A 13,828-nucleotide genomic window follows, 5' to 3' on the forward strand; every position below is an offset into this window, starting at 1 on the left:
TTAGGCTTTGTCATATGTTGTCCCAACATTCCCCGGACTTTCCCGACATTCAGAGCCACCTGAGTGTAACTTAAAGGAGAACATTTCAGTTTCCCTCCCACCCCTCCCACCTCTAAATATCCTCACTCAATGAATCTGGTGAAAGAAAAAACTTTGCAACTGCTAATATTTACTGAGCACTTGACGTGTACACACATTTTTATTACACTTATATCTACTATTCGAATACTTACGGTTTATTTTCTGCCAAGTAAGGTTCACAAACAATGGGAAGCATTGGCGTGTTCAGTTTTACAAGGTACATGCAGACCAAGAAATGAATACTCTTCACAAAGGAAACACGCAATGTGCTTGCCTGTGTCCATCACGACAGCACCGTATCCTCTGGCGACAGTCCCTGGGACCATCTCCCTGCCTCGCTTTCAACTCTCTCATGCTTGCTAGAAGATGCCTTGAAGTTTTTTATCTACCACAGTGTGACTGTGAGACCTATGTGCGTGTTTGCTACGTTTTGGAAAAGAGACTTTTGGGAACTTCTTATGGTTCCGAAAGTTTGGAAAATAAATACTAGGTTGTCTCATCTCCTGTGCTTTTCAATCTGGGAGTTGCAGAGATCAGGAGCTTCAGTAACATTTTTTAACCAAACCACTCAATTAAATACAACTGATTAGAGTGACTTATGCAACATGGCGGCAAATATTGTGTGAAAATGTTGTTATATTTGTGGTAGGGAAACTAGATCATACTGTAAAATGTATTTCTTTACAGTGAGTTTCTCCAGAACAATTTTGGCCAGCGTGCCCAGATATCTGTGACTCTTAACATCACACCCAGAAGCAGCCAATGGATAAAATAGCTATGGTTTTTTAATTGAGGGACCAAGGAGGAGCAGACACAAGGTGCCCACCTAAGTTACTATGTGTGGGTGACAGGACACAGGCTTGGCCACCCCATAAAGTCCCCTGGTGCTCAAAAGTTGTTCTGCCATTGTCATTGTTGTTGTACAGTGTGGCCTTAGACTTAGGACGGAGCCCAAAACAGCAGTACCCAAAGTGCACTGACCCATAATCACATCACACTTCCTCTAGGCACAGCTAGCATATCAAAGTCCACTGAGGCGAATGCATCAGTCAGCTTGTCTCCAAGAGGCTGTGCACACACCTCCAAGTGGCCTTGGAGGACCACTCTAATCCTAGCGAGCAGGAAAACCACTACAAGTTACATTCTTGAGTGTGCAGGTCTGGCAAGCTAGTTGATAATATACTCCTACCAAGATTCAGTCCTCCCTCCCATGTACCTACTGTTGCAAGGGCAGCTGGCATGGAACTCCTGCCTTACTGCTTGTGCTGACTAGTTTTATGTCAACTTGACACAAGCCAAAGTCATCCGAGTGGAGGGAACCTCATGGAGAAAATGCCTTCGTAAGATCAGATGGTAGGCAGGTCTGTATGGCATTCTCTTAATTAGTGATTGATGAGGGAAAGCCCAGATGATTGTGGGTGCTGCCATCACTGGGCTAATGGGTTTGGACTTCTATGATAAAGCAGGCTGAGCAAGCCAGTAAGTAGTACCCCTCCAGGGCCTCTGCATCAGCTCCTGCCTCCAGGTTCCCGCCCTGTTTGGGTTCTCATCCTGACATCCTTTAGTGATAAACTGTGATGTGGAAGTATAAAATGAATAAACCCTTCCCTTCCCAAGTTGCTCTTTTGCAGTGGTGTTTCATCACAGCAATAGAAAGCCTAACTGAGACACTGCTTTAGTAATATTTACTAAACTGACTTGAGGTCATTCAGTCATTGCTTTACTCACTGTATAGATTCACACAAGCATGCCCAACCTCACACCGCCACTCTTCCCTGTAGAAATCTATGGCTTATGACAGATGAGATCAAGTTCCAGCCCTACTCCCAGATTTTTCCCTCAACCACAATCTATTAGCAAACTTACCAAGCTGTTCAAAGCGTCACTTTATAGCATACTGTGTCCACCAGAGGAGACACACCCCAGGCCTACCTCATCCCCAAAAATACTACGATTAAGAATCAAACAAAGAAACATCAAGCAAAAACCCAAGCCCTCAACTTGATCTCTAAAGCCTTATTTAATGCCACTCTTCTGCCAAGTGTTTGCTTAGCGTCACACTTGTCCCCAGTTTGCTTCTGCAGTTGCTAATTCCTCATATCTCTGTCTAATCCCACTGTTCTTCCAAATCTTCCTCCTCCAGGATGCCCTCCCTAACTCTTCTCCAGAACTTTGAATACTTACCCTCTGAACCACTGCAGAACATAACCAAATACTATACTGAATTATCCTTTGATTTTTTTTTATTTCTTAGTCTTCTCTCCATGGACAATAAGTCTTTCAGGACAGAAAGTTTATTTCAAAGAGTTTATATTCCATCATACCATCTAAGAATGATCCGAGCTTCCTTGGAAACATGTGGATATCAAGTCCTTCATTATAGGCTTAAGGCCCTGCCCTGGATCCTCCACACAAGCATGTATCTGTCCTTCTGAAAACTCCATCACTATCCACAGCCAGCAAATGTTTGCATATGTTTGTGGTATGTGTGCATACCACGTAGACATACAAACATGAGCGTAGAAAGGGGGCATGACATGGCTCAGGGGGTCAGAGAGCTTGGCATGTAAATCTGATGACCTGAGATCCCAAGGACCACAATGGAAAGAGACAGTGACTCCCAAGACTTCTGGCTTCCACATGCGTGTTGTGCTGTGTGTGTGTGTGTGTGTGTGTGTGTGTGTGTGTGTGTGTGTGTGTGTACTCACACACAGGATAGGAGGGGACAACAGAAGAAAGTGAGGGAATGTATCATTCATGCAAACAGAAGGAGAACCACTGAGGGGCAGTCAGCAGACTGAAATGGAAAGAAAGAGAATAAATGAAAAGATTTTGTAAACAATCCAAATAAAGCCAAAAAGGTCCCTCAGTGAATACTGGGTAATTACACTGCCAACAGAACATCCCTGGGTTGTCTCCCCTCCCCCACCGCTGTTCATTCTTCTTGCTGATCTTGGAGCAAAGTCATTCACTTTATTTGGGGTTGGGGCCTTTTTAGGAGCACCCCAGACTACAAGATTCAGGGGATTTACGTTTTTGTTACATAGGCACCCTCCCAGCTGTCATTCATCTGATGTAGAGTTGGGAAAGATCATTTTCCCATTTGAAGGCTGCCTCTTCTCTCCTATGATGACTTCCTTTGTTACGCGAAAGAAGTTTTTGAATTTTATGAAATTATATCTGATCCGTCATTTATTAGAGTTGTTCGTGTGCTTAGAGAATACTAGCTTATATTTTAAGGTATTTCACCTGTGCTTTCCTCCAGTCCTCTCAAAGTTGCAGGTCTTACTGTATTTGATCCACTTGGAGCTGATTTTTATTTGGGGTAAGATATGTGGATCTATTTTCATTGGGCCCACTTGTCACACACCATCTGTTAAAGGAGGTATCTTTTTTCTAAATGAACATCTTAAGCATCTTTGTAACTGTGTGGGTTTGTTCCCTAGTCCTTTGCACCATTAATCTACATACTTATTTTGTGACACATTGTGCCATGCCTCTGTGGTGTAGAGATGTCCTGTGGATCCTCCAGTACTGTGTCCTGTGATGCCTCCAGCATGTCCCTTCCTGCTTTGAGTTCCTTGGGCCATTCCCTGCCTTTTATGGTTCCATCTAGAGGAGTTTTTTTTTTTTTTTTTCTCTGTGTGTCAATGGAGAGTGTCATTAGAATTTTACTGGGAATTTGCTTTGAATCTGTAGCTTACTTTGGGTAATTTAGTCATACCACAGTGTTAATTCTGCCAATGCATAAATACGGAGGAAGTTTTCTACCTTCTGTTGCCTCCTTCGATTTCTAAATCCACTGTTTCAAAGTCTTTGCTACAGGATCCATCACCTCCTTGGTTAGTTTTCCTACTAGGCAGTTTTTAAGTTATTGTGACTGAGATTAGCCCACAGTTTCTTTCTTCACTAGTTTGTCATTGGTGTGTAGAAAAGCTGCTGATGTCTGCGTGTTGGATTTGGATCCGTTAGCTTTGCTGAAAGTATCCAGCCCCAGACGCTTCCTGGTAAAATCTGTAAGGTGATGTCTTAAGTGTAGGGTTCTGTCATCTTCTAATTGACTTTATTTCTTCCTTTCTGGTTTGTATGCTTTCTATTTCTTTTCTTACATTACTGCTCCAGCTAAGACTTACAGCACTATATTGAATAAAATAGGAGCGAGCAGATGATATCCACTCATTTCTTATCTTTAAGGAAGGCTTTTCGTTTTCCCCACTTTGTATACTGTGGTCATCGTTTGGATGTAAGCAGTGCTCACTGTGCTGAGGTTGATTTTTCGGTTGCTAGATTCTACAAAGCATTTATCAGCAAGAGGTGTTGGATTTCGTCAAAGTCTTTTCCTGCAGCTATTAAAATTATAATGTGATTTCTAACCTTAAATCTATATATTATATTACATGTAACCTATTTTCATACATTGAACTATCCTTGCATAGCTGCAATGAAACCAAACCAGCCATAGTGTATGCTCTTTTCAATGTGTTTTGGATTCAGTTTGCAAGTACTTTATTGGCAGTTTTTATATTCATGTTCATCAGAGGTGTTGGTCAGAGTGTTGTTGTTGTTGTTGTTGTTGTTGTTGTTGTTGTTGTTGTTGCATTATCTAGTTTTGGTATAAGGACAATGCTGGCTTCATAAAATGAGTCTGGTAATGCCCTCTTCCTCGCCATTTTATGAAACGTTTTGAGGAGCATAGGTGTTAGCTCGTTTTATTTGATGGATAATTCCGTGGCAAATCATTCTGGGTCTGTTACCTTACTCAGTATAACTTTTCCCAATTCCATCCATTTACTCGCAAATTTCGTGATTTAATTATTTAACAGCCGAATAGTATGCCATTGTGTAAATGCACCACATTTACCTTTCATCCACTGACCAGTGGATGGCCATCCAGGCTGACACTACTTCCTGGCAGTTGTGAGGAGAGCAGCACGTCACCTGGATGATCAAGTATCTCAGCTGGAGTAGGACACAGAGTCTTTGCTTGTATTTCCTTAAGTGGCAGAGCTGGGTCACATGGGCGATCTATATCCAGCTGTTTAAGGACACGCCGTACTGATTTCCATAATGTCTATCAGTTGTGACACCTACCAAGAGTGAACATGGGCTACCCTTTCCCCACATACATATGTATAAACATACACACACATGTATGTATGTATAATGTTGACTAATACCCCTTTGAAGGTTCTAGTAAGCCCGGACATGGCAAACAGGTAAAGCCCTTTTCATTGGAATATATTCTTGATGTCTTGTGGTTTTAGTTCTTTGAATAGTCTAGATGTTAATCCTCTATCAGATGTAGAGCTGAAAATGGAATTCTTCCACTCTGCGGGCTTCGTCTTCACTGGGCTGTTAACTATGCGATACAGAAAATTTTACAATAGTGAGGCCCATTTGTTAATATTTTTCCTAAACCTATTGAAAATAGTTTTTTTTCATACAGTGTATCCTAGTTATAATTTCTCCTTCCCCTACATCTTCCATTTCCTCCCTCCTGCACTCCTATCCAGAGTTGCAGGCATCTAAGAAATAATAATACAATACAATTCAGTGCAGTACAATACAATACAGTACAGCACCATAAATATAGTACAGTATGATGCAATACAATACAAAACAATACAATACCATAAATACAATACAATATAAAACAATACAATACTATAAATACAATACAATGCAATACAATATAACCATAAATACAATACAGTACAGAAAGAAAAAAAACAAATAAATTGGAATAGGCAAATGACCAAACAAGAAAAAGAACAAAAAAAAAAAAAAAAAAAAAAAAAAAAAAAAAAACCACACACCAAATGCAAATATAGATGCAGAGACACACACAGGAATCCCATTGCTTATGCTAATTCTGAAGTAAAAGACTTATTCAGAAAGTCAGAACCTAGGGTTAAGGTGAGAGTGAGGGTGAGGGTGAGGGTGAGGGTGAGGGTTGGGTTAGGGTTAGGGTTAGGGTTAGGGTTAGGGTTAGGGTTAGGGTTAGGGCAAGGGTGAAGGTGAGGATGAGGACGAGGGTGAGGACGAGGGTGAGGGTAAGGGCTTCTTTCTAGCGAGCTCTCTGATTTCTTTAATGTAAGCATCATGGTTGTATAGTTTAATGTTAGAATCACAGCCACAGAGTTTAATGTAAGCACCCATGGCCATAGAGTTTAATGTAAACATCATGACCCTACAGTGTAGTGTGAGAACTCATGACCATAGAGTTTAATCTAAGCATCAAGGCCAGAGAGTTTCCTCTTCATCAGATAAAGAGAACCCCTTCATCAGCACGCCACAAGTTCTGAGCAGCTCCTCCTTCATTTCACTTGATTTTAGGGTTTTTTTATTCTTTCCTAGTTTCTTCAGTGACTCACTCTTCATTCAACAATTTACACTTCAGTCTCCAGTATTTGTGTAATTTCTTTTTTTAAAGATTTATTTTATTTTAACAATAATTTATGTTATTTATAATAATGTTAAAATAAATATTTTAATAATTATTTCATTTATAGTGATTTAATTTACTTTAATAATTTGTGGGGGTGGGGCTCGAACACAACAGTGCTTACGAGACCTGGTCCATTGGATCTCAAAAAGCTGTAGTTACATGTGCCCAGTGTGGGTCCTGGGACTCAGACTTGGGTCCTGTAAAGGAAGACTGTGTCCTCGTAACCACTGAGTTCTCTCTAGCCACCAGTGGGTAAATTCTGTGACATCTTTCTGTTGATTTATTTTATTCTACTGTGATTTGATAAAATGAAAGAAACTATTTCAACTCTTTCATATTTTTTATGATTTAATTTGTGACCTAGGAATTTCCATAGCACCATAGGCTACTGAGTATTCTATAGCTGTTATACAGTGAGGTGTGCATCTCTGGAAATTAAAATAATAATAATATTTTTTAGAGATAATAAAGTAAAACTACTATGAAAAGTTTAGTAAAGGGCAGGGTGACAGAGATGTGGTGAAAAGGGAAAAATAAGTTAAGAACGAGGAGTCTGGGTGGCTTTTTTTCTATGTCCTTGAAAATTAGAGACTGCTGTACACGTGCAGAAGGTAGAAGAGTTTCAACTCTTTCCTTCCTTGTGATTTATACTGGTGCAGAGCCTGTGTGCTACAAATGCTAACACCTGCCGGATCTATCCTCATTTTATGAGTTTCCCTTGTTTCTGTACCTGTGCTAGGTTTGTAGTCTGTGGATTATACAAGCTCTTCTCACCTTCTGAGTCCCCAGTTCATAGCCGCAGGGGCAGCTAATGTTCTTGCTGGAGGATATCTCCTTGTATTCCAAAGGTTAGAAGTAACTGCCACCTTAGTATCTATCTGTAGAGGCAGATCTATCTTTTTACTTTTAAAACCCACTAAGCAATAGTTGTCTCACTAAAGAGGTGAGCTCACAGAACGTAAACACTGTGCTGGAATGTCAGGATGTGTGGACATTGCTCTGTGGCAGTAAGCCACACAGTGGACAGGTAGCAGCACCCTTTCCATAAACACGCCTCTGCTCTGGGGGAGTCCTGTTGACTGTCCTGTTGGCTTGTGTCACACACAAACCCCCACTACACAACTGTCTCATGGGGCTGTGGCTAGGACAGATTCCATTCAGACTCTCTGACTTACGATCATTTCTGTCTATAGACCCCCTAGTTCACTCTGTTGTAAACAATGGGTTCCCTCTCAAGATGGCACCGTCCAAGGAAGGAAACTGCCTCTCTACTGCTGGCCCTCTCCTGCCTGAGAGGTCACTGTCAGCAAGAACCACTGCTTAACCTCAGCTATCCTGATATTTTTTATTTCTGAAGCATTTCCTCTCTTTCTTTTTGGGTATATTTTCTTTTCTACTCACCCTGTCACTTTTCTTTCACTGGACCACATACTGGTGACTCCATCTTACCTGGGGGGGGGGGTCTCATTTTTTATCTATTATTAAAGGAATCATCTAAATTACACAGATTCTAGAGCTCTGAGAGGGAAGAGTTCAACATGTTCAACAATCAAAGGTTAATGCAAAGTAACATCTACCCCGATCCAGGTCAGCCATCGCCTCTGGACTTCATGGCTACAACGGGATGCTGGTGGGACTGCTGATGGCTGTCTTCTCTGAGAAGTTAGACTACTATTGGTGGCTTCTGTTTCCTGTGACTTTCACATCCATGGCCTGGTGAGGTATCTTCCTGTTTCTGCTCACAGAGATGCTCCTTGGGTTGAGATGAGATATGCACACTTGTGCAACCCCATGTCTCCACAAACAGATGATTTTGTCTGGCAAGACACCATGAAAATCCATAAGTTCATGACTTCAGAAGCAATACAGTGGTGTTAAGTGAAGATATGAATTACCAGAGAGCCTTTGAAGCAGAAAAAAACCACATGTCTTACTGAGTTGTTAATCTTCCGTCATACGTAATAAAGGCTGACATTTACTAAATAGCTTGCAAGTACAGTGCTAAGTGAGGCGTGATTATATTTATTCCCAGTTTGCAGAATAAAAGACTAAGGCATAGAAAAGGCACATTCCAGATTATACGTGCAGAGTTTTTGAGGCCAGCTTTCTGATTCTAGAATCTGTGTTATTAAACTTCAGGCTACATGGGAATTATCCTTTGCGTGGCCTAACTAAGCCTTCTAATCTGAAAATGCATACAATAGAATCACGAGGCTTTCTTGGACCAGGAGGTTTGTATGCAAAGCACAGTCTTTGAACTAGATCTTTCAGTTGGGAGCTTCCTCAAGAGGAAAGAGAGTTAGGAACAAATATTCGTTGAATATAGAGTGCACTTAGCCATTCACACATATGATCTTAATTTTGTTTGAATTTAAAGCAGGTCAGTAAAGCGTCCAAAACAGCCAACAGGATGCCTACTATTTTATGAACCTGTGTCCCCCCAATATTTCACCCTGCACATCCCCACCACTGTGCTCTCAAATCCTCTCAGACATGGTGATTTATTCCTGTTCTCAGCAATAAATCAGAAGTGGTGATTTATTTTTAACATCTCCAAGAAGTAAATGTCTTTCTTAGGTTTCAGAGTCTGGAGTTCCTAAAACCAGTTAGTTCAATTTAGCTTAAGTACTGTTTCATTGCTCTTTCGTGGTGCTTGCAAATAAATTACTTCATTAGGCATTCTGGGGAACTTATTTTTCTATCGTCCTTGATGCATTGGGACAAAAAAAAAAATAAAATGGTCATTTCTGTAGGGGGTTTCCTTAACGCTCCCCACATGTCCCCCAGGGAGGAGCAGAGCTCACCCTCATTTGCATGTGTTGTTTTATATCTACATAGAGTCAACCCCTCCACACGGCCTCTCTGCCATATCACACTGGATGGGAGTCTAGAATTCAATAAATCCAACCCCGGTTCTCAAATTAAAAGGCAGAAAACACTGCGTCTTACTCTGGGTGGAATTCTGCACTGCCTCTATTCTGGTACATTTATTAATTCATCCACACAGCCCTTAAAACTCAGTCTGTTTAGCCTGGGGATTACACTGCCGTTTTCAAGATTCATCCAACAGATAAAAGTCCGAGTGCCTGAGACTATTCACTGGGCACAGGGTCTATTGATAAGTGTGAATAAGGAAAAACTGCTGTTCTCTTGGGTTTATGGCTTTTTTTTTCTTTATTAACTAGTTTATAGGAGGTAAACTTATAAACTAGTAAATAAAATTTCTTTCAAGATGTGTTTAATGCTTTGGGAAACTTGAGTATGGCTCCAAACATGAACGGTTGAGGAGAAACCCATTGCAGATGGGAAGTTTGAGTTCTTACTTACATGACAGGAAGTCGCGTGCCATCTAACAGGGTAAAGGATGCCTCAGATAGAAGACTCCAAATGGAGGATGGGACGGATCCAAGAAATAGAGACAAAACCAGAGAGGCTGAGACCCTGAGAATGACAAAAATGTAACAGGAAGTGAGAGTAGATGCAAGTCCCTAGCACCAAATGTACTCTATAAATATTTGGGGTTTTATTACATCTGTAGTAAAAGTGGAACACAGTCACAAGGTTTGGATTAGAGCAATGATATAAACTCAAAACCAAATAAATGTCACAGCCTACAAAGTGGAGAATTGAAACACGAGTGGGTGTAGAATCCTAAGATTCACCAAAAAAAAAAAAAAAAAAAAAAAAAAAAAAAGACACCCACAGAGACAGGAGTTCTTGGACTAGGGTAAGATCCATGAATGTCTCCAGGAAAAAACCAAGTTTGGAGTTTGTTTAAGGAACACGAAGGCAGCAAGACTTTCTGAGAAGCTGGTGATAAGAAAGGGAGGGGTATTCAATACACTACTGTAATTTGCCTGAGTGTACGGACTATGTAGCAGTCTAAGAGCAAAGGAGGGAGCCCGAAGCAAACAAAACCCCTGTCTACACAGTGCGTGTTAGACTTCCACCAACAGGTATTGAGGCAGCAGCTGGACATAAAGATCTGGAAGAATGGTGGAGTCAAGTCTGAAAGGCAGAAGCATATAGAAGGTGTTTCATCGAGGGGACTAAAGAATACCACCCAAAGGAGAAGGCTGAAGAGAGATGGGATTCAAGTCAGAACCAAGGAATCTCCCAATAACTGGGTGTCTGGCAGAAAAAAGGATAATGTCACAGCGGGGGAACTAGAGACGGAGTAAGCAGAGAGTAATCTAAGAAAGTTCCATGTCGTGGTAGCCCACACAGAGAGTATTTCCATACAGTGCCAGATTCCAGTTTTAATTTAAGAGGAAGGGAATGACTGTGAACACGCCAAGTAAGATGTCATTCAGTGAACTTGACAAGAGCCATTTCTGAGCTGTAATTGAGAACACACACCTGACTGGATGGGGTTCAGGAATGATGGGAGAAGAACAGTCAGGATAACAGATTACCAGCCCTTCTGAGGAGGGTCACTGTGAAGCGGCAGATGCGGGAAAGGAGTGAGTGCCAAGGGAAACAGAGAAAGTATTTAAAAGTAGACACAACTAAGTGTGCCATATCCTGGAAGAAAAAGCGATCTACACTACAACAATCATTGCAAGCATAAAGCCCTTGAGAAGGATCCGAACCTAAGAACAACAGGTCGAGAAGTCATTGTGATCAAGGAGTGGGGACACTTACATCAAATGTGGGAGGCAGAGGCAGTGTGGAAACAGAGTTCGCACAGTGTGGGGTCTTATGGTCTAGAAAATGAAACATGTCTCATCTCCTCACTTTTTTATGAAGTAAATAAAACCTTGTGGTTGACCCAGACAGAAAGAGATGCAGACAGAAAAAAAAAAAAAAAAAAAAAAAAAAGAGGAAAGCAAGCACGAACTAGCTTGCCATGTGTTAAAACCAGGCAGGCCTGTGTGCCCATGTGAGATCTGTGGCCCCTAATTAAAGGAAGGCTGTGCAACCAGGTCATGGAGTTTTCTGTCTTGTCCAGAGCCTCTGAGAGAGAGAGAGGTACATGGGGTATCTAAAGTGGCTAGTCCCTTCCGATGGAAGCTGAAGCTGGGAGAAGTGTATTTCTTAACATTGTTCGCTTAGCCTCTAAGTTATAAGAGCCAGGATTTGCATTCTGCTCCATTTGTGTCCAAAATCCATGCTCTTTCCCAGGAATAGACCAGAGACCAACGAGGCAGAGTGTGCAAACAAGTCAATATTTTGTTCGATCTGGCAGTCCTGAGAGTGGGTCCAGAAAGGCCAACCTTGTTCACTGCCTACATGTTATAGTACCATCTGTCTAGAAAGTCAGACCCTACAAATGCTATCACAGCCCCAGGCCACAGCTGGTACACGTCTGAATGAGCCAAAGGCAATAATGACATTTTATAAGGATCATGTTCTATTTGATTTTCTCCATTGACAGGGGAAAAAAAGAAGTATTTAAACTATTTCACAAGGTATTTCATTCAAATTATTGTTTTTAATTTTCTTTCCGAACTGAGAATTTCTCAGTCCCAGATCAGTGAACCACTAGAATCCCAAGGGGAGCAAGAAGACCGGAGATGGTAGATATTCCCACAGTCAGAGACAAAGGCAGAGTCATATGAGGATATTCACTGTAGTGATGCTTTGTGTCTTTCTACAGCCCAGTTGTTTCTAGTGCTTTGAGCACCATCTTTGCCAAGTGGGACCTGCCAGTCTTCACACTGCCCTTCAACATCACCTTAACACTGTACCTGGCAGCAACGGGCCACTACAACCTTTTCTTCCCCACGACGCTTGTGGAGCCTGTGTCTTCAGCTCCCAATATCACCTGGACAGAGATCAAAATGCCTTTGGTAAGTTGCCCAATGGCAATAAGTCGAGAACACTAGACTCTACTACGGACCCTGGAACTTACTGGATTAGCCAGGTTCTATCCTTCAACAGAAATCAGATGAGGCTGGTCATGGCAGTGCACACATTTAGTTATGGCTTTCAGAGAAGGTATATGCAGGTGGAACTCTGTAAGTTCAAGGCCAGCCTGGTCTACATAGGGATCTCCAGGCCAGCCAGGGCTAAATAATGAGAACCTGTCTCAATTTGAGAAAAGGAGAGGGAGAGAGGGAGGGAGGAAGAGAAGGAGGGAGAGAGAGAGAGAGAGAGAGAGAGAAGAGGCAAAATGATGGCCTTCACACAGATGAGAAAGGCTTGAAGCCACATCCATACAACAAATCTCTACTAGATAGATAGCTATTGTATTCTTGAAACTTTCAGATAACAATATATCTGAAAGAAGCCAATCATGAAACCTACATTCTGCACAAGAGCAGAGACAACCCACAATGAACAACAAGTGTGAAGTCGGCAATGCAGGGTAGCTGCGGGTGAATGGAAAGATTACATGAGATGGATCATTTGATAAGTCAGCAAGAGACTAATCGATACTTTAAAGTAGTATTGGATTGGCTATTACCTAGAGAAGATGGGGTAGATTTTTTTTCCCACATATTCTCTATCAATAATTCTCAAGCAAGGGGTGGTTTTACTCCTTGGAAACTTTAGTTGATGTCTGAAAATATTTTTTATTGTCAAGCACAGCCAGTGGTGAGGGTATGTCCAGTTGGTAGAGTACAGGCCTAGAATACATGAAGTCCTGGATTGGACTCCCAGCACTTTATACACCAAGCGTATATGACTGTAATCTGACACAGGGAAGATGGGAATGATATGGCCAGATAATCCTGGTCTACATATCAGCTTTGAGGCCACCAGGGGATACATGTCTAAAAACAGAGGCAGAAAGATAGAAAGGACTGAAAGAAGGGGGTAAAAAGGAAGAGAGAGATTAAGAATAAGTACTGGACCAGGGAGACAGATGGCTTGACAGGTAAAAGTGTTTGCCGTGCATGTCTGATAATCTGAACTCACCTGGCTTCAACCCTCACAATGCATACTGGGAGAAAATAACCAACTCCCAAGGCCTTCCTCTGACCTCCACACATGTGCGGTGGCCCACAGGTGCCTACACTCATACCCACCATACACACACACACACACACACACACACACACACACACACACACACGCGCGCGCGCGCGCGCGCGCGTTCAAACAAACATGCACGCACACACAGGCACACACATATGTGCACGATGATAATAATAAAATAGAGTGCTAGGGTCTAGTGAGTAGAATCCAGGGACACTGTCAAATGTCCTTACAAAGCATAGAACAACTCCCTTCCCCACCCCACCCCCCAGCAAAGAAATGTTATTGAGATGCCGTGCCAATAAAGCCAGAGTTGAGGAATTCCACTTATAACCTGCTTACAAATGTGAAGGTTTATTTGCTCTCTTGATCTCT

General features: G+C 41.8%; 1 protein-coding gene across 1 annotated transcript in view; it reads left to right on the forward strand.

The window, feature by feature from the left end:
- Window positions 1–13,828, forward strand: part of Slc14a2 (solute carrier family 14 member 2) — a 427,138-nt gene that overhangs the window by 367,273 nt on the left and 46,037 nt on the right. Inside the window, exons 7-8 of the mRNA XM_034518114.2 lie at window positions 8,117–8,245; window positions 12,129–12,321. Of these exons, the coding sequence (XP_034374005.1) occupies window positions 8,117–8,245; window positions 12,129–12,321 (322 nt within the window). The remainder of the gene's footprint in view (window positions 1–8,116; window positions 8,246–12,128; window positions 12,322–13,828) is intronic.

Source organism: Arvicanthis niloticus, chromosome 14 (assembly GCF_011762505.2).
Source record: "Arvicanthis niloticus isolate mArvNil1 chromosome 14, mArvNil1.pat.X, whole genome shotgun sequence".
In the NCBI taxonomy this organism is placed as follows: domain Eukaryota; kingdom Metazoa; phylum Chordata; class Mammalia; order Rodentia; family Muridae; genus Arvicanthis; species Arvicanthis niloticus.